Genomic DNA, 19,071 nt, shown 5'->3' with positions numbered 1-19,071 from the left:
TTCAATGAGACACCCGTCAAAATGCCCTTCCTGCTACCCCTTTTTACAAAAATTTAGGAATCTTATTATAAGAAAGTTCACTTTTAATTGGTATTTAAAATGAAATATGCAGACCAAAAAGGTTCCTGCTGCTTGCCATGGTAAAAAATAAAGTTAAAAATATTATTGGTTAAAAATAATTTAAAAATATTTTGTTTTTATTTTTAAAGATGCAACAACAGGTATGTTGAAAATGTGATTGAAAGTTCGTCTCCATATCTAGCACTTCGAACTTTCCTTTTTTCTTATTTGATAAACAATTTTCATTATCGTCAATAGGCTGCAGCTTGAAATGAATCTGTCTTCAACCTTGTTGAATCATTGGCTCTGATACCATTTATTAGGATCGAGAAATGCTGGCTTTAGAGTGAAGTTGATAAAGCAAAGGAGCAAAGGCCTTAGGCCCCAAATTTTTTAGGGCCCCATTTTTCACTATTATAGGTTTATAAATTAGTTTTTTTAAACAAAAGGAGTTATTTAAAGTAAAAAGCATAATTTTTTAATTCAAAAATAAAAAAATAAAAAAAGACTTTAAAATAAATTTGAACAATTCGAAGCATATGAAAAATGATAACTAGTGCTATCCAAAAACCGATTGATAAAACAACGATGTGTACATTTCATGTACTAGAAATCGTATTAGTCATACTCCAACTAAGTTTTATTTCACAAGATGCACTTGCGGTGCACGATATGCACGTGCGGCACACGAGATGCATGTGCGCGAGCTAATTTTATCGAATATACTTGAGATCTCTTGTTATGATTTGACTTTGGCTCACCCATTTTATTGAGCAGCCCCTGATCAGGGTCGGCTAGATGGCAAGGCACCTAAAGCCATGGCAAGGTAACTCTCCACATTTTGAGGGCCCCAAACTAGATGGCAAGGCAACTAAAGCCATGGCAAGGTAACTCTCCACATTTTGAGGGCCCCAAAATATGCAATCACTATATATGATATAATGATATGCATTAGAATATATCTATATATTTAATATTAATAAAAGGTTTTAAAGTTGTTCATATTTTTTCTTGAATTTGGTTGAAGTACAAATAAGTGAGCAAATTTCTATTCCTTCTAGTTTAATTTACTTGTCATGGTTACTAAAAATAATTGGTCTAAAATACTTATTATTTTAGGAAATCAAGATACAAGTAATTATTATGTTTTCACTTTTACCCTTACTCTAATAAATGTGGAGAGAGATTAAAATGGTTAAAAGAAAAGTAGTATTATATTGAGATCAATGAACCAAATAAGAATACTTTAGTCAAATTATCGTTTTAGTTAATGTTTTCTTTAGAGGGATAAAAAAAACCCAAACATGACAACTAAAATGAACGTCGAAAGTACACATTTTTGTGCATTTACTTCTTCCTTTAGTTTTGATTTTTCCTCCTCTATATACATCTATTTATTTTTCCTATTTATAACAATTTCAATTTCTAAGTCCTAAAAAAGGTATATTTAATAAATTGAACATATCGTCCACTGCAATGAAATATTAAAACGAACTCATTAGAAATAATTAGTAAGTTTGTATCTCAAAATTTTAGAAAAATAACTTCATATAAAAGTTTATATAAATTTTGTCAAATAAGTTTGAGGCCTCTAATTAAAACTTAACTTTATGCCTCAGACTACGTTGAGCCGCCCCCGGGTATAATGGACCTCTTGGAATGGGACTCCAAGGTCATTTTGATACTCCAAATGCACCTTATATGAGAGGTGCACTTGATATGCTTGCAACTGCGGATTTGCCTATGTGGATTACAGAATTAAGTGTTGCAAGCAGACCCCTTCAGTTTACTAGAAACAAAACTTATACATGATGGTATTTTTTTTATTCTCTAGTCCAATATGATCCCAGAAAATTTTCTGAACCTACTGGACTAGCAGCTTCACAAGTTCAAATATTTACTTTTTTAATAAATTTGACTTAGAGTCCATTTGGATTAACCGGAAAAAAAAATGGCTTTTAAACACAAGTGCTTAAAGTACTTTTTAAATGCTGAAATTTATTTTATAAATAAGCAGTTACGTGTTTGGATACGTGTTTGGATCTGAAAATAAGTTGTTGATGTGTTTGATAAACAACACTTTTTTGTGTCAAAATGACATAAATACACTTAAAGTTGTTAACACTATAAAGACGCTGATTACTATAAAAAATTTAATTCTAAAATTGATTCAAATTAGAATTAATTTATATTTTGATTCAGTTTCAATATAAACAGAGTATTCAAGTTAATTTTATAATTATATGTTACTTTTAATTTTTAAAATATATAATTTGGATAAAGATTGAAGGTGGGCATCATTTGAACGTGCCGTGTCATTTTGGTGAGAATCTCCTGTTGAAGCCAGATGCTTATCCAAAAAGTAGAAGCCATAGTTGTTTCTTCAAGAAGGGCAAGGATGCTTTGAAGCAGAATCCAAACAAGAAAAACTAAAAATTGATAGGAGTGAAATCACTGAGAAGAACTTCAAGAATGGATAAGAAGATAAAAGATAAAGAAGAGAAGAGGGAAGCTGCGGTGAAATGAAGAAAAGAGGAGAAGGATGATAGTTTAGGGTGTTTATAGTAGTGAGGGTAATATTAGAATTAGAAGAAAATATAATGGATAAAAAAGTAAAATTATTGATCAAATCAAAATAACTTTTAAGCTAAAAAGTAAAAAAGTTGGGGCTTCTTTTGACTTATTTTAAGCACTTTTTTTTTTTTGTCAAACACTCAAAATAATTTAAAAGGGTTTATAAGGTGGTTTGACTAGCTTATAAGTTAATCCAAACACTCTTTTATACTGCAGAGAAGTGCTTGTTATTGTAGGCTTCCTTGACTTGATAGTATTAAGAATGTATACATTGTTAGTGCATGAAAGTTAAAACTTGTTATTAATTTCTTACAATTATTCTTTCGGAAATTTGGACTGACAGAGTATTTGAATGACATAATGTGGGAGCTTCATGCACATCCAGGAGTAAAGGGGATAATGATTTCAGTGGCGGCTCAATCATACTGAGGGCCTAAAGTCAAATTCTAATGAGGGGTCTTAACTTGAAAAAAAATTATATATATTTATTTATTTATTTGTAATTTATTTTTCTAGCTTTTCGAAAAGCAAAATTACTAATAGTTTTTGTTTTAATTAATATCTACTATTAATTCTTTTTCAATTGACAATATAGCTAATCCGTTCATTAATTCTTTCTTGAGACATTATTGAACTTAGGTAAGGGTGGCAAAATGGATAAAAAATATGGTTATCTGCCCGGTCCAACCCATTTGAAATGGGCCCAATATGAGTCAACCCAAATCACCCATTTAAAATATGGGTAACTTTGGATAAAACCCATATTGTTATTTCCACAAAAAGATACAGCGCTTTCAACTCAAACCCTACAGCATATGTCTCTTCCATCAACCAACACCGTCCAAGCTCCGGTGTGTATTTGTCTCCAACTCTTTTTTTTTTTCTTTGTTTTTTCTTTCTTCTTCCTCTTCTTTTACTTTCACTTTATTGTGATTTAAAATTTTGTAAGGTTTTTGCAAATCTTTTGATATTATAATTATATCAAGTGCGTGAGTAACTACCAGCTGATATTTTCTTCCCTGTTCTTGAGGTAGATTTTTATTAGATATGAAATCTATGACGAAATTACTTTTTCAGTCTGCTGAGTAAAATAAGATAGTATTTTGATTGATTTTTCTAGGTTGGTTTTAGAACTGTAGCTTTAACTTCTGATTTTAATTTGATTGCTTTGTTATTTGGCTGGTTCCCATTGGGAAGAAGCCCACTAAATCAAAATCCTATGATTGTTTGTTCTTAATTACTAAATAATCCTATATGTAATTGTTTGTTTAGGTAGAGGTGTCGATGGAAGATAATGTTGAATCTTGTGGACAGAGTACTTCAACTTCGTTAAGACGAGCAAAAAAGAAAACTTCTGTTGTTTGGGATTCTTTTGTTAGGGTTCAGCCTGATATTTCTATTGATGGAAAGTACAACATCCAATGTACGCTTTGTGAACAAGAATACATAATGGCCCGTAATGCTGGAACATCAAATCTGCAATGTCATTTGGCGAATAGGCATTGTTTGGATAAGGTAAAAGAGGGTCAAAGTACCAATAGATTAAAAACCGTATCGAGAGAAAGTGTCATTGGCCATATGTAGGCATAATTATACTTTCAGTTTTGTAGACATTAGGGACATTCATTCGTATTTAAATCCAATAGTGAGACACGTATCAAGAAACACAGCCAAATCAGATATCTTGACTATGTATGCAAGGGAAAAAGAATTTCAAAAAGCTGAGCTTGTATTGATCCCCAGTAGAGTGTGTTTGACATCAGATATGTTGACATAATTATTATCTAATGGCTATATATGTGTAATAGCTCATTATGTGGACTTAAATTGGGTTCTTCAGAAGAGGGTTTTGATTTTCCGACATGTTCCTCTTCCACATTCGGGTGCGGTTTTGGGTCATTTGTTGATCGATTTTCTTAAAGAATGGGGAATCGAAAAGAAAATCTTTACCCTTACTTTAGATAACGCTACTAAATCTTTACTCTTACTTTAGATAATGCTACTTCCAATAACAGTGTGGTAGATATTTTGAAAAATCATTTGTCTTTGATGCGTTCACTAGTTTGCGAGGGAAATTTTCCTCATGTCTGTTGTGGGTCACATTCTTAACTTAATTGTCAAGGCGGGTTTAGAGAAGGATGATGCGGCTATCGGGAAAATACGAGAAGGTTTTAAGTATATCAAGAAATTCAGAAACAAGAATAATGAAATTTGTGGAGTGCCTCAGTAGTCTTGGTTTACCATGTTCTAAGAAGCTACGCCAAGATATGCCTATTCGGTGGAATTCCACCTATCAAATTCTTGAAAGTGCTCTTCATTATCAGCAAGCTTATATTCATTATGACCTAGTTGACCCTGATTTTAGACATGGCCTTTTTGAAGATGAATGGAAAAGGGTCAAGATTGTAGCTACATTTTTGAAGCCCTTTTATGACATTACAACTTTTTTTTCTGGATGCAAGTACCCCACGACAAATTTGTATCTTCCTAAAGTATGGAGAATTGAAAAGTTATTAGAAGAACAAAAAAATAGTGGAGATTCAGTGATGAGTGAGATGGCCACTTATATGTTAAGGAAGTTCGAGAAATATTGGAGGTCATATAGTGTCATTTTATCTATGGCTATTATTCTTGACCCTCGATATAACTTGAAGTTTGTTAAGTTTTGCTTTACAAAGTTAAATTCTGATACTGATGAAGCAAAACTAAAGGTTATTAAAGATAATTTACAGTTGTTATTCAAAGAGTACTTGATACCTTCAACTACAACCTCGTTATCAGAGGAACATGCTTCTGGTAGTGGTAGCAATGAAATGGGGGATGCACTTGAGGAGTTTGATATGTTTGAAAGTCAATTAGAGTCAAATACAGGTAAAACACAACTAGACTTGTATTTGGAGGAAGCTAGTCTTGACCATAAAATAAATCCGAATCTAGATGTACTTGGCTTTTGGAAGGATAACAGACTAAGGTACCCAGAACTCTCATCAATGGCACGGGATGTCTTGAGTGTGCCTATCACCACAGTAGCCTCTGAATCTGCATTTAGCATTGGAGGTCGTGTCATTGGAAAGTTTCGAAGTTCTATTCTTCCTGCAAATGCTGAGGCGCAACTGTGTACTCGGGATTGGATTTGTGGACAAGAAGGTAAATTAATCTTCTCCATATTCATTTGTTTCATTTTTTTAATAACTAATCAACTGTAAGAGCTTATTTGTTTTTATTTTTAAATTGTTTAAGATCTTGATGGATCCAGACTAATTCTGATGAAGATGAGATTGTTGTTGACCTTGAACCTTATCTTGAGAAGCTTAGAGGTAAGAATACGCTCACCTGTTGAAGATGAGATTGTTTGATTCCATATCACCTGCCGGTTGTTTGGGGATACATGATTTGAGGTATTTTGAAAGGTAATTCTTCAAAGTTGTGTCTCATAAAAATGCACTTCTATGTATATGTTTAGGAGGTAGTGATTGATTGATGTTCTTGTTATTTTTTTGCTGGTGTAGGTACATTTTGGTGCGTTAATGATGAATCGTTGCGTTATAACAACTGCTGGTGCTGGAAGATATCAACAAGATAACAACAATATGTCAATGCATTTTTTTGACAACTATATTGACTTCTATTTTATAACTTCTTTTTGGTTAAGCTAATTGTGGATTTTTGCTTGATTTGTAACTTCTTTTGTTGAAGCTAATTGTGGAGTTTTGCTGAGTTTTGTGTTTGTTTGGGGTTTGTGTTGCCTGCTTTGTTTCACTGGTCCGACACATTTATTTCTTCGGTGCACTTTTACTTGTTCACTTTTGACTTTTCACGCTCTTGCTGAATATTTATTCTCTTCTCATGTACAGACGTGTGCACTTCAATTTTAATTTTCCAACACATTTATTTCCTCCGTGCACTTTTACTTGTTCACTTTTGACTTTTCATGTTCTAGCTGAATATTTATTATGTTCTTATGTATAAACATATGCAGTTCAATTTTAATTCTCCTATACAAATTTTTTTCGTTCGTGCATTTTAATATGTTCACTTTTGAAGTAGCTCTAGATAATATGAATAATATCGGGTAACCCATTTTTTATTCGTGTAAATATGAGCGGGTCGGGTAATTGATCCGTTTTTTATTAACCCATTTTCAACCCAACCCATATCCTACTCGACCCGCTCGCTTGCCACCCCTAATCTTAGGTAAGACTTGATCAATTTCAATTTTGAAAAACTTCTTTCCGCCGAGGCAACCGTAATAGAAACTGTCGATAAACATCTGCTAATAAGTAATGAGTATTGAGGAAAAGTTAAAAAGTGTTAGAAAAAAAAAAAAAATCTAAACATAAAGTACAATAATTTATGAGGAAATATATGCATGAGCTATAATCTTGGCCTGAAATCACGTGGTCTCTAAAAAATTGTCTTTATGGAATAGTATCAATCTTTCTCTAACCAAACACTTCTTATTCTTTTCCAATCCCAAACAATCACCTCTTCCCTTTTTTTTGTTAACAAACTAGAGAACTGGCGCGGTGGAAAATATTAATTTTATCAATTTAATGATATGGAAGTGATAAGATATTAATACTAGAAAAATAAAAAATATGTATAAGGAAATATTAAATATTAAAAAGTAAAAGCAAAAAAATCAATTGAATTGTTACATGCAATAAACAATTGTAGATTTATGACGATTAAGTTTTGAAGAACGATCTTTTCAATTGAAATGAACAGGTAACACTCATTTTATCAGGGAAAGAATATGTAATCTAAGACCTGCAGCTTTCCATTACTTTTCAAAAAGAAATGTCATAATCAAATAAACTATTTTGTATATTTATATTGACAAAGTTCAGAGGAACCATCTTCTCAAATGGGAATGCGCATGTATTACTTATGTTACTGAGAAGTGAGAAGCAGAATATTTAAGGTAAGCCTCCAACATAATAATATTTATTAGTGATTGCAGTTAGAGGTAAATCTTATATATAATTAGAGAATTTATATAAGCCGTTGGTCTTAACCATTCTTATTTAGTTGTTGTTCATAAATAATGCATTAATTATGTAAATAATACTTGTACTCATAAGTAACCGTTATCCATAAATCGAAATTTCTTGTGGTACATAAGTCCTCTCATCTTCTATTAATTAGAGCATTTACATAAATTCTTTCGTGTTGTTCATTCTTATTTAAGGGTTGTTCATAAACAATATATTAATTATAAAAATAATATAATATTTATAGCTAATAACTCATAAGCAAACGTTACACATAAAGATTTTTGGTCTTACATAAGCTTCCCATCTTCTATTTCTGTATAATTGTTGTTCAAAAATAACAATTGTTATTGTAATAAATTATTAATACTTATTTTAGAAACTTTTGAGATACTTTTAATAAGGTAAACAAAGATGAAAATTAAAAATAAAATATGCACCATCTCACCTTATTGGCTATCGCTTCGATTTTTTGTATCTCTAATGAATTTTCTAAATTTTACAAACAGTGAAAATTTAATTAATTTCTAAAACGAATCAAATTTCTATCGATTGTGAATATTTAATTATCTTCTAAAGCGTAATGGGCAGGGGAATTTAAATTAAACTCTTAATTGTGAATATTTAATTATCTTCTAAAGTGTAATGGGCAGGGGAATTAAAATTAAAAACTCTTAAAAAAAAGTACCGGAATTAAAATTAAAAGCTCTTTTTTTTTCCCTTTTGGTCCTTAAAATAGTGTTGAGAGCACAATTTTTGAAGCTTCGAAATCAATCGTACATTTCGTATATGTGCTCTCTCTTTAATACTATAAGATAATTGCTACCTCAAATTTAGGTAAAACTGCCAATAATTTAAGAGGTTTACATAATGCAATTCATATTCATACCAAAAGGAAGCTGAGAAATGAGATGATGAAAAGAAATATATTTTGTTCCTCTTGTATTACACAAAACCTAATACAATATCTTATTAAAAGATCCAAAAGACACAAACAGTATGAGTCTAATCGTAGAAGCTCCTACAACATTCATATCATTGATCATGACACAAGGCAAAAAAAAAAAAAAAAAACCTTAAAAATATTAATCCAGCTTCTACCTTTTGTTAAAATATTTCTTAGGCCAATTAATCTGCGTTGTGGAACATCATGTTTCGACATCCGTGAAAGTGGATGATTTTGTGGAGGAATTCCATTGTAACAATATGGCATGAGCAATATCGTTTTACACAATATAAATCTATAACAACCTGCAAAGTTAGGTGATCAGGTGATCATTCAATTCACAAAAATATATATATGAATAAAGAAAAAGGAGAGAACAAAGTATATCAAAGAACATTAACTCTCATAATATGATTTCGGTTATTTTCGTCTGTGAAAACTCTTTGTTGGCTTCAAAACTTTTCATTTCGTTCCCTCGTTACAACAATATATTCTAAGAAACTTTATATGACACACAGATATAAAGAGATTGATAAGACTCTTGGCTCAAAAGAGCTGACACATCACCTTCTATACGAAAAACTTTATATAACATACAGAGATACATAAATAAAGTGTTTCATGTTACTTAAATAAGATATATTAATAAGTAAATGAAACTACAAAAAATTTAGAAGAAGAATATTGATTCCTTATACATTTGGAAAAATAAGAAATCCTTAACATGAAAAAAGTAACAGAAAAGTTGAGAATTCTCACCATGAATGAGGTTAGATGATTCAAGGGACAACATATTAAGATGTTAAACGTATAAATTTTGGACACTTTCGGGACATAAGGGCCTGTTTGGAAAGCCACCCAAGTAACTGGAAATGGGTGTAATTGTGTGTAATTACACAGTTTGGTCTGTTTGTTTGACCAGGTAATTACACAGTTAGGTGGGAATTGGGTGTAATTGAGAGGGTGTAATTACACTCTCCAATTCTCAAGGGGGGGGGGGGGGGGGGGGGCTGAGAATTGAATGTAATTACACCCTGTAATTACAGGATTACCTTTTAATTTATTTCTTTTAATTTTATTTTAATTTCTTTTCTTATTTAATTTCTTTTTTATTTTGTTTCTTCTCTTTTCTGATTTATTTTTTATTTCTATTATTTTGATTTATTTTTTATTTTTACTTTTTAATTATTTTTTAAAATATATTTTTATTTTTATAGTATTTATATTTCATTTCCTTTCTTCTCATTCTCAACCTTTACTTCTTGTGGTTTCATATAATTTCTCGTATTTTTTTTAGTTTTTTATTTTATTCATTTAGCATAACGGTGTTAACATTCTAATTTTTGAAACTACATCTCTTAATATTAGAAAGAATGAGTCATTAACAAACTTGGCATGTAATAAGTGACGTTATTAAAATAGAATTTCGTTGTGAATGAGGTTATAGACTTATGTTTTCCCTTTCTTTTGAATTATAGGAGTATTTGCTTATGTTACGTTGAAATTTACTTATGTAACGTTGGAATTTGACATAAGAGTATTATGTTAAATTTTTTTCTTTTGGATTTTGAATTTGGGTTATATTTTCGATTTTAAAAATATTTGCTTTAGTACTATTGACTTGTTATTTCACATTGCATGTTGTTTATTTTTCACTTACAGTTGATAGAATTTTGTCAAACATTTGAATAATGTTATGACATTATATTTATAAATATTCTTTTTTTTTTTGTCAAACATCCAATCCCATGATGTTCTTACAAAAAAGGTATGCTTTTAAGTTTTATAATAAATTAAAATAAAAATATTATTATTTTGAAATTATATATCAATTATTTTTTACAATATTAGTTACAAATATATGATTATTAATTGACATATTTTCAAGAAACAATGTATTATTAAATAACTAATTTAATATCATTTATAAAGGCATATATTTTTTAAATATTAATTTTAATTTTTTTATAATCAAATATTATTTTTAAATTAAACTAACTGTATAATTACACTTGTGCAACCAAACAACACACTTGTAATTACACTGTAATTATATTATGACAAACAAACAGGTCATTGTAATTGCAATACTGTGTAATTACAAGGCTGTGTAATTACTAGGGCAGTAATTACACCAATTCCAATTACCAGGTGGCTTTCCAAACAGGCTCTAAGAGAAGTTGATCTGCTCTTTAAATAACAAAACAAAGAACAAAGAAACTTAGGAGTCAGGCTTAGTGGTAGGGGTGTATAAAGTAAACCGACAAACCGCATCAAATCGATAAACCGATAAAAAAATCCGATTAGTGGTTTGGTTTGACTTGAGTTGGTGTTGAAAAAAAAAACCGACCATAATTGGTTTGGTTTGATTTTAGCTAAAAAAATTCAAACGGAACCAAACCAACCCGACATTACATGTATTCAATTTTTAAAATATTTTATACATAAAAATATTTATATGTAATGTAATTTATAAATATTAATTTTTTTCATAGTTTTTCATCTATTATCATATTATTCAAGCTTGAAATTAGAATTTTGAATGTGAATAGGTTTTATGTCACGACCCAACCCCGTGGGCCGTGACAAGTGCCCGAATTGGGCACCCGAACACAATCACAAATCCGGGCGGCAAACAGATGACTTATACTGATACAAATATCAAACGCTGCCTTAGATTATATCAAACACATCCAGGTATATAACAGAAGCCGACAAGGCGGTGTTTCAAATTTATAAGATTTTCAAAGAAAATTTCGGCAGAGTTTCCTTTGTTTTTCGAACTATCCAAAATAACCCTGTACACAGCAAATTCCAACAAAGGCCACACAGGGCCAACAAAACAACATATACATGTGCGAGCCGACAAGGCTGCCATTACGAATGGGTACGCCCCAAACATAAGTCATAGACATAAAACGCATCAACAACTACAAACAGACCCACACCGATGTCCACAGACCTCTAAGAGTAATGACCGTATTATGTGGCGGGACAGGGCCCCGCCATACCCAAATAAACACCTACAAATACAACATAAGGGAGTTATACCACAAGCTAGCTCCGGAACAAAGGAGCAGTCCAAAATAGCTGAAATAGTGTCCTAAGCTGGCGGATCTCCGAAACGAGCGTCTGTACCTGCGGGCATGAACGCAGCCCCCCGAAGAAAGGGGGTCAGTACGGAATATGTACTGAGCATGTAAAGCATGAAATGTAGTAATAGACTCATAAGGAGACAAAGTATGTAGGAGCCAATGCAGCAATCAGAAATTCATAAAACTTGCCTTTGGACATATTTCATCTGTATCATTCTCATATCAATATCGTTATAGAGTTTTGTAATCAAAGTTGCAAAATCATTCTGTATATAACATATATAACGTGTCCCGACCCTTTAATGAGGGACTCGGTAATTAAAATCATAGCATCATAAACATAAACATAGACGTGTCTCGGCCCTTTAATAAGGGACTCGGTAATAGGGAATATGCCCTCCTGGCCACCATCTCCATATCATCATGTCATCATATCATCATATACATATATATATATAACGTGTCCCGGCCCTCTAGTGAGGGACTCGGTGATTAATATAGTAAATATGCGCACGAGAACGTGTCCTGGCCCGGGACTCAGTGAAGGATATAGCGGTAAGCACGAGCAGAATAAATAGCAACCACATATATGCAATTCATCTTTTTGAGACTCAGTGGATAAGCAACTAACCAGCTCTAAAGTGTAAAAATAATATTCATATTCAGTTCATCTTAAGTCTCATACAAACTATTACAAGAAACGTTTCAGATTTCATGTACGTATATCGCTTCAACATGGTATAGCTTTTGAAAGTCAAGTATGTCTCTAGTTGTGCAATTCTTTAAGTATAGGAACTTTCATGCATTATTCATTAGTCAAACATTTTGTAGGCACATGACAATAACCTTAATGAAATATAGAATCATAAGTCATACATGAAACTAGAGAATAGAATCTACCCCAAGGTTCATATCGTTTCACACTTACGTCTAGGACATGCCAAAAGAAGAAGGAATAGGCTTTACATACCTTTTGCGTTTAGTTGTATTCTAACTTGTACTTGCTGCCCAAAAACACTTATCCTATATCAAGATGTGAAGAACTACAATTAGTCTACAAGGGCATTCAATACGTATTGTGACACTCACAATTCCTTTCTAACAATTAAACGACGTTTCGTTCGCATTCAAACCAACTAGCGTTACAAGCTAACATTGCTAATCGTTCTTTCATATATTAATCAAGACTTGTTTAAACATGACTTAGGGAACTTGGGCAGTCCATACACCATTCAAAACTGTTTCATACACATGGCTAAACAACACACATAGCATTTCCATTCTCACTTAGCAATTTTCCAGTTTTAACTTGCAACAACAACAACACGTTTAATGATATTACTTTCATGATTTTTGGAACTGTTTTAGCATCATTTCCATTCTTATAACAGCCCACCATCATTTCAGTTTCAGCTTGAATCAATGCACTTTACTTTCACTAAACGTTTGCAACAAGAATCAACATTCAACACACACAAATTCACTTCTAACATCAAAACTGTCCACAGTTTTGGACTGCCTATACACTTCATCATAATTCATTTCTTTAACACCTCAATTCACATATTCAACATGCATACAATACACCACAATGTCCATAACAACAACAATCCAAATGTGACACAAAACAGTCCCTAAATCTCCCCTAAAACAGTCCCTTTTTACACGGCTACAACACCCTTCCCACAATTTCGTGATTTTCATCCGTTTATCCAACTACAATACATTCAATCCATTTCCAATACATGTTCAAGAAGATAAAGCATGACTTCATTAGAACCTTCAACTCACGGCTCATTTTCATTTCAAGAAAAAAAACAGTCCCATATCCAACATACAACATCACAACCAAACTTCTACAAATCTTTGTTCATTTGCCTATGTTGATACATATTCAATTCATCAACAATACATGCAAAATGAAATCAATCATGACTTCACCTCACTCACGGCTAACTCTTTACTTCAACTACAACAACAATCCAACAACAACATGCATGAACTATACATTCAAATCGTCATACAACACATGAAAAAAATTATCAACTCTTACCTTGTAACTACACTTCAATCGGCTAGCCTTCACTTTCACTTCTTGATTTTTTTTTTTTAACACTTGTTCTTGCTATATCAATGGATGCTGCACGTTAATATACCTTCAATGGAGTTAAATTGCTTGAGAAATTGAAATTTTTGGATCAATTTTTCTTCACCATTTTCGGCTAGCTCTAGTCGTGAGTCTCTCTTTCTCTCTCTAAGTGTTCTACACTTTGGAATGTTGTAATGAGTTGTGAAAGTGTGGAGTGGACAGATTTTTTTTGTCTCTTTGTCCCCTCCATGCCTTGGACATGTGGATCACACTAATTTTGGGTCAAGATTCCTTGACCAAGGCATTGAAATGCACGGCCAAGCATGGCCTAAAAGTGGGCTTTTTTTTTTTTTTTTTTGTCTTCCCAATCCCACTTATTAATCCAAGTGTGATTATTTTAATCCCAATTTTCCATTAACACTTCCATGCCAAACGAAAATTGTAGACAAATTGTGATTCGAAACGAAACCGGAAGTTAAAATTTCTACTTCGTATCTTAAGATAGTCTTGTCTTTAACTTGTCACTTTTAGTTTAAAACGTCCCAATGTATGAAAATATAGGATGTAACATTTTATATCCTATGGATGTTATTAATTCATATAAAGTCCAAACCAAAACCAACTCAACACTAATACTAACAAAAGAAATTCAATTTATCACTAGGAATGACAATAATGTACGATATATCTCCTTTAGTTTTGCATAATTAGTTTAGAGAGTGAAAATACATTACTTAAGTTTTTTTTTTCTTGTCATGTAATTAATACTTATTAGCCGTATTTATTTTAGGATGACTTAGTATTTTTAGATTATGGTCATTTTCTTTATGGCTTATTAATTAGCAATATTTATTTTAACCGATTTTATTATCTTTTGTTGAATATTTTAATAAAATGTCATCACTCTTCTCACATTTTGTGTTATTTTCTTATGAAACACTTTAATTACATAGTTGTATCTTACTAGGACTAAAGAAATATTTGAAGTAAAAGTTATATATTTTGTATCAAGACTATTCCAAAAATAATCCAAATAACCTGAGAAAACCGAATAACCCGAGAAAACCCGAGGTCGAAAAACCCGAATTTTATTAGTTTGGTTTGGTATATAAATTTAAAAACCCAACGCAATTGATTTGGTTTGGTGTTTAAGAAATCCGAACCAACCCGGTCCATGTACACCCCTACTTAGTGGGGAGAGGAAAAGTTTTTTGGCCTTTACTAATAGATTTAATACAAATTAATCTGTATAATTATAGGCTTATTAATGGAGTGATTTTAATTTTCAGCAAATATTTTGAGGGAAATATAATAGAAAAAGGTCAAAAATTTGAGAAAAAAAAATAAATATCAATGAAGGACATAAAGAGATATCACCTCACCTTGTCTATGCCTAGCTTTATATTATATATAGATTAATATGATTTTTTTCTTCTAAACCACTACAGCAACACCATACCCAGTATAATTCTATCAGGTGGGGTCTGAAGAAAAAATAAAAATTATATATATATATATATATATATATATATATATATATATATATATATATATTGAAAAATATGGGGCCCATAGAGAATTGCCTAACTTACCTAGTGGACAAGCTGGCCCGAATGATTTGGTCGCCATGGCAACCACAAGGATGTTATAAAATGTGTTTTGACTGAAAATGATTCAAGAATTTGCCTACTGGGAATGTTGTGGACAAATAAAGAGAATGCAGTTTTACAATTTTATTCGACTCATTAACACTGGTTCTTTTTTTTCTTGGGGAAGGGGGACCTTTTTTTAAAAAGAAAAAAACTCACTCTCTTTTCGCACACCTAACCCACCACAAGTAGCAGAAAAGAAAGGACCTATTTAATGAATTTATGAGTGATTGTTGGGTCATGTCGGCACTCTGCACCGTCCTTATGTTAATTATTTAAGGGACAATAATCACTTAGAGCCCGTTTGGATTGGCTTACAGCTTAAAGCTGTTTGTAGCTTATAAGCTGAAAAAAATAAGTTGGGGTAGTCCAACTTATTTTTTTTGGCTTATAAGCTGTTTTCAGCTTATAAGCTGCTTTAGATAAACTAAGTCAAATGGGTTCAATTATTTTTTTGAGCTTATTTTAAGCATAAAATAACTTTAAGCTGGCCAGTCAAACACTCAAAAAAGCTGAAAACAGCTTATAAGCCAACTTATAAGCCAATCCAAACGGGCTCTTAGTCGCTATCCTTGACAATAAAGTATATTTATGCCAGGTGTTATTAATTACTTCCCCATTTGCTACCATATATTTACCTAACTACTATTATTTTCGTCATCAACCTTTTAGGTATGCTACGTTATTTATTCCTTAATTACTTAAGCTTTTATATTTTAGCTGGTTAATTAATAATTACTGTATCTGATCACGACCTTTTTTTTTTTTTTTTAATAAAAGTCCACTAGGCTTTTGGCCTAGGGCTAATTTTATAAATTTTATCAAAAAATCTAGAAGTTTGTACAACTCTAGCCAAAAGGCTAATGAAAATACAAAATTTAAACTAATGATCAAATTAAGACTTATAACTTGTCTTAATTTGATATTACAAATTGTTAAAAAATTACTAATAGAATGAAATTTGAAATAATTGCTCCATAAAGAACTTCTGTTTCTATATCTCACATGCTCTATATTTGGCCCTCTATATGCACCAAGGCAGTACATTTTCTAACTAATGACCAGTTCTCAGTAGGATGAGCATCCCGGGGTGCTAATACCACCAACTAAGAAACAACCACTAAATAGAAACTGTATGTCCATGTGTACTCAAGAGGTCTGTTGTGTTCCATGTGCTCAATCATTTGGAGCAGTAATTCCACTTCATGTCATTTGTCAAAAGTGCCTCCAACCAGTTGCAATTTATGCTGGTAAAACTTCTCAACATCCTGATTACACTGTGTTTCGCTGCTTGTTGGTATTCCTTCAGTGTGGTTGTTCTGTGGTACCTGTTGAATTAAAATCCTCCATTTATGTTAGTTTGTGTACCTGCAACCATTAGCAAACAGTTAGTGTAAACCAAATCCTTCACATTCTCCTCCCAAAGGATTTGAGTGTGAGGACCTCCTTTTCTCCCACCTTCCCCCTATATTCAGTCTCCTTAACATGATCTAATTCTTAGACAGGGCAGCTGTAATTTGTCACTGTTCACAATTCTTTTACAGTGGCTCTCCATGTCATGAAAGGAATTGAATTGTATGTCCCCTGTGTCCAAAGCTAAATTAGCCAAGTGATCTGCTAATTTGTTTCCTTCCCTATAAATATGCTCTATCACCACCACTTTTTCCTCACTTATTCTCCAAATTTCTTCCACCATAGTAATGATTTGCCAAGGAATTTCCCATGTCCTTTGAATAGAGTTCTTCAGCAAAAGTGAATCTGTCTCTATCCTTATTTGATCCCATTGACTGTCTTTTAAATACCTGAGAGCCTGTAAAATGGCTAGGGCCTCTGCCTCGGTGTTGGTGCTTTGAAGATCCTCTATTTCTCTGGCCTGTGCTTGTATCACATCTCCCCTTTCATCCCTTACACAAAAGGCCCATGAACTCCTACCCGGGTTTCCTCTTGAGGCTCCATCAGTATTGACTTTTATCCATCCAATATCTGGAGTTCTCCAAGTCACTGGTGTTACTCTTATCTTTGGAGAATATCTCTGTAATACCTCAACAATCACACTCCAATTATATGGTGCATACCTAAAATTTCTCCTTCTCACCTTCATGAATTGAATCAAAGTATGCATCACCTGGTAAATGAGTTTTGTGATTGACACCTTCCCTTCATGTCTCATAGTGTTTCTCCTCTTCCAAAGTTCCCAAATAATAATAGCAGGGACAGCTTGGTTGATGCATTTGGCATGTAGTCTACTAGGCATATCCCACCATCTGTTAATTATTTGGGTAACTTGCAAATTCTCAGTATTTATTCCCACTGGTCCACAAAAATACTTCCAGATGGCTTGAGCTGTTGGTGAGTGTAAAAAGACATGGGAGGTATCTTCCACTTTTGGATGTTGACAACAATAGCATCTGGAAGGGAATTGGTGTCCCCATTTCTTCAACTTATCATCCAATGGTAGCTTGAACTTCCAAAATCTCCACATAAAAAAAGATATCTTTATTGGTAGTCCTTTGATCCACATCTGCTTATACAAATTACTGGGGTCTTTTCTTTGTCTGAGCAATTGAAATGCAGACCCAACTGTGAATTTCCCCCTCGAATCTAATTTCCAGAAAGCCTTATCTGCTTGGCCATTTTCATTTGGTGGATTAATGTGCTGTACAATATGGTCTGCTAGATCCTCAGGAAGGATTCTTCTTAGCAACTGTTCATCCTATTGCCCCACTTCTGCAGTTTCTTTTACAAGGATGATTGTGGGATCACACTCAAAATCTGATGGAGTAATATGGTATAGGGCTCCCAGTCCTGTCCAATTATCAAACCAAAAATAAGAATTACCTTGTTGAAGCTTCCACTATATCTCATGTTCCATCTCATCTCGGTATTTAATCATCTTCTTCCACACATAAGTACCTGATCCGCTAGGGGCTATCACAGCATGAAACTTCTTTAAGTACTTATTACTCATGAAAGTTCTCCATAAGGATTGTTTGGTTCTCATGTTCCACCATAGTTTAGCAAAGAGGGCTTTAGATATATCTTGTAGGCTTCTAAACCCCATGCCACCTTCTTCTTGTGGGTGACATAAGGTTGTCCAAGTTGCCCAGTGCTTACTTGAATTTCCCACAGAGTTGCTCCAAAAGAACTTAGCAAACAATCTATGAATTTGAGCAAGTATAGCACTAGGAGGGTCACAAGCGGATAGTAGGTGTATAGGCATGCTCTGTAAAACATGTTTAATCAGTGTTGTCCTTCCTCCAATAGATAACAGCTTACCAGTCCATGAGCTCAGTCTATTCTGAATCTTTTCTATTATCTCCTTGTAGTGAATGTTCCTTCTTCTCCCATAGTAGATTGGTACACCCAAATATGTGAATGGAAAATCCTTTTTAGGAATCTGGGTGACAGAAAATACCAGCTCCTTAATGTTATGAGATGTCAAATGATGCATATAAACAGCACTTTTCTGCTTGTTGATCTTCTGACCACTCACCTTCTCATAATTACTCAAAGTCTTCATCACTAATCTCATAGACTGTTCATTAGCAGAGGTGAAAATGATAGTATCATCTGCATATGCCAAATGATTGACATATGGACTCCATTTTGGCATCCCATATTCCTTGTACTCATCCTCAGTATGCAGTGTATTGAGAGCCCTAGA

The 19,071-nt window shown here is 32.7% G+C and overlaps 1 protein-coding gene and 1 long non-coding RNA gene across 2 annotated transcripts; one reads left to right on the top strand and one right to left on the bottom strand.

The window, feature by feature from the left end:
* The first annotated feature begins 3,376 nt into the window (after positions 1-3,376).
* LOC132632590 (zinc finger BED domain-containing protein DAYSLEEPER-like) lies at positions 3,377-6,485 on the top strand. The gene is made up of 4 exons (XM_060348579.1): positions 3,377-3,485; positions 3,907-5,781; positions 5,875-6,044; positions 6,144-6,485. The coding sequence occupies exons 2-3, from the start codon at positions 4,773-4,775 to the stop codon at positions 5,988-5,990; spliced, it is 1,125 nt and encodes a 374-aa protein (XP_060204562.1). The 5' UTR covers positions 3,377-3,485; positions 3,907-4,772; the 3' UTR covers positions 5,991-6,044; positions 6,144-6,485.
* A 4,830-nt stretch (positions 6,486-11,315) lies between these two features.
* On the bottom strand, positions 11,316-14,091 carry LOC132634197 (uncharacterized). Its single transcript, XR_009580073.1, has 2 exons — positions 12,640-14,091; positions 11,316-11,712 (listed from the first exon to the last, which is right to left on the bottom strand). It is a non-coding gene; the product is annotated as an uncharacterized LOC132634197 (long non-coding RNA).
* Between the last annotated feature and the right edge of the window lie 4,980 nt (positions 14,092-19,071).

This window comes from Lycium barbarum, chromosome 3 (genome assembly GCF_019175385.1).
Source record: "Lycium barbarum isolate Lr01 chromosome 3, ASM1917538v2, whole genome shotgun sequence".
Classification (NCBI taxonomy): domain Eukaryota; kingdom Viridiplantae; phylum Streptophyta; class Magnoliopsida; order Solanales; family Solanaceae; genus Lycium; species Lycium barbarum.
The sequence above is the reverse complement of the archived record's forward strand: the minus strand, read 5'-3'. Positions and strand labels throughout refer to the sequence as shown.

Coding starts and splice junctions, on each gene's coding strand:
- LOC132632590 (XM_060348579.1), top strand. CDS start 4,773: ATGATGCGGCTATCGGGAAAATACGAGAAGGTTTTAAGTATATCAAGA. Junction 5,782..5,874: donor TTGGATTTGTGGACAAGAAG/GTAAATTAATCT, acceptor AAATTGTTTAAG/ATCTTGATGGATCCAGACTA.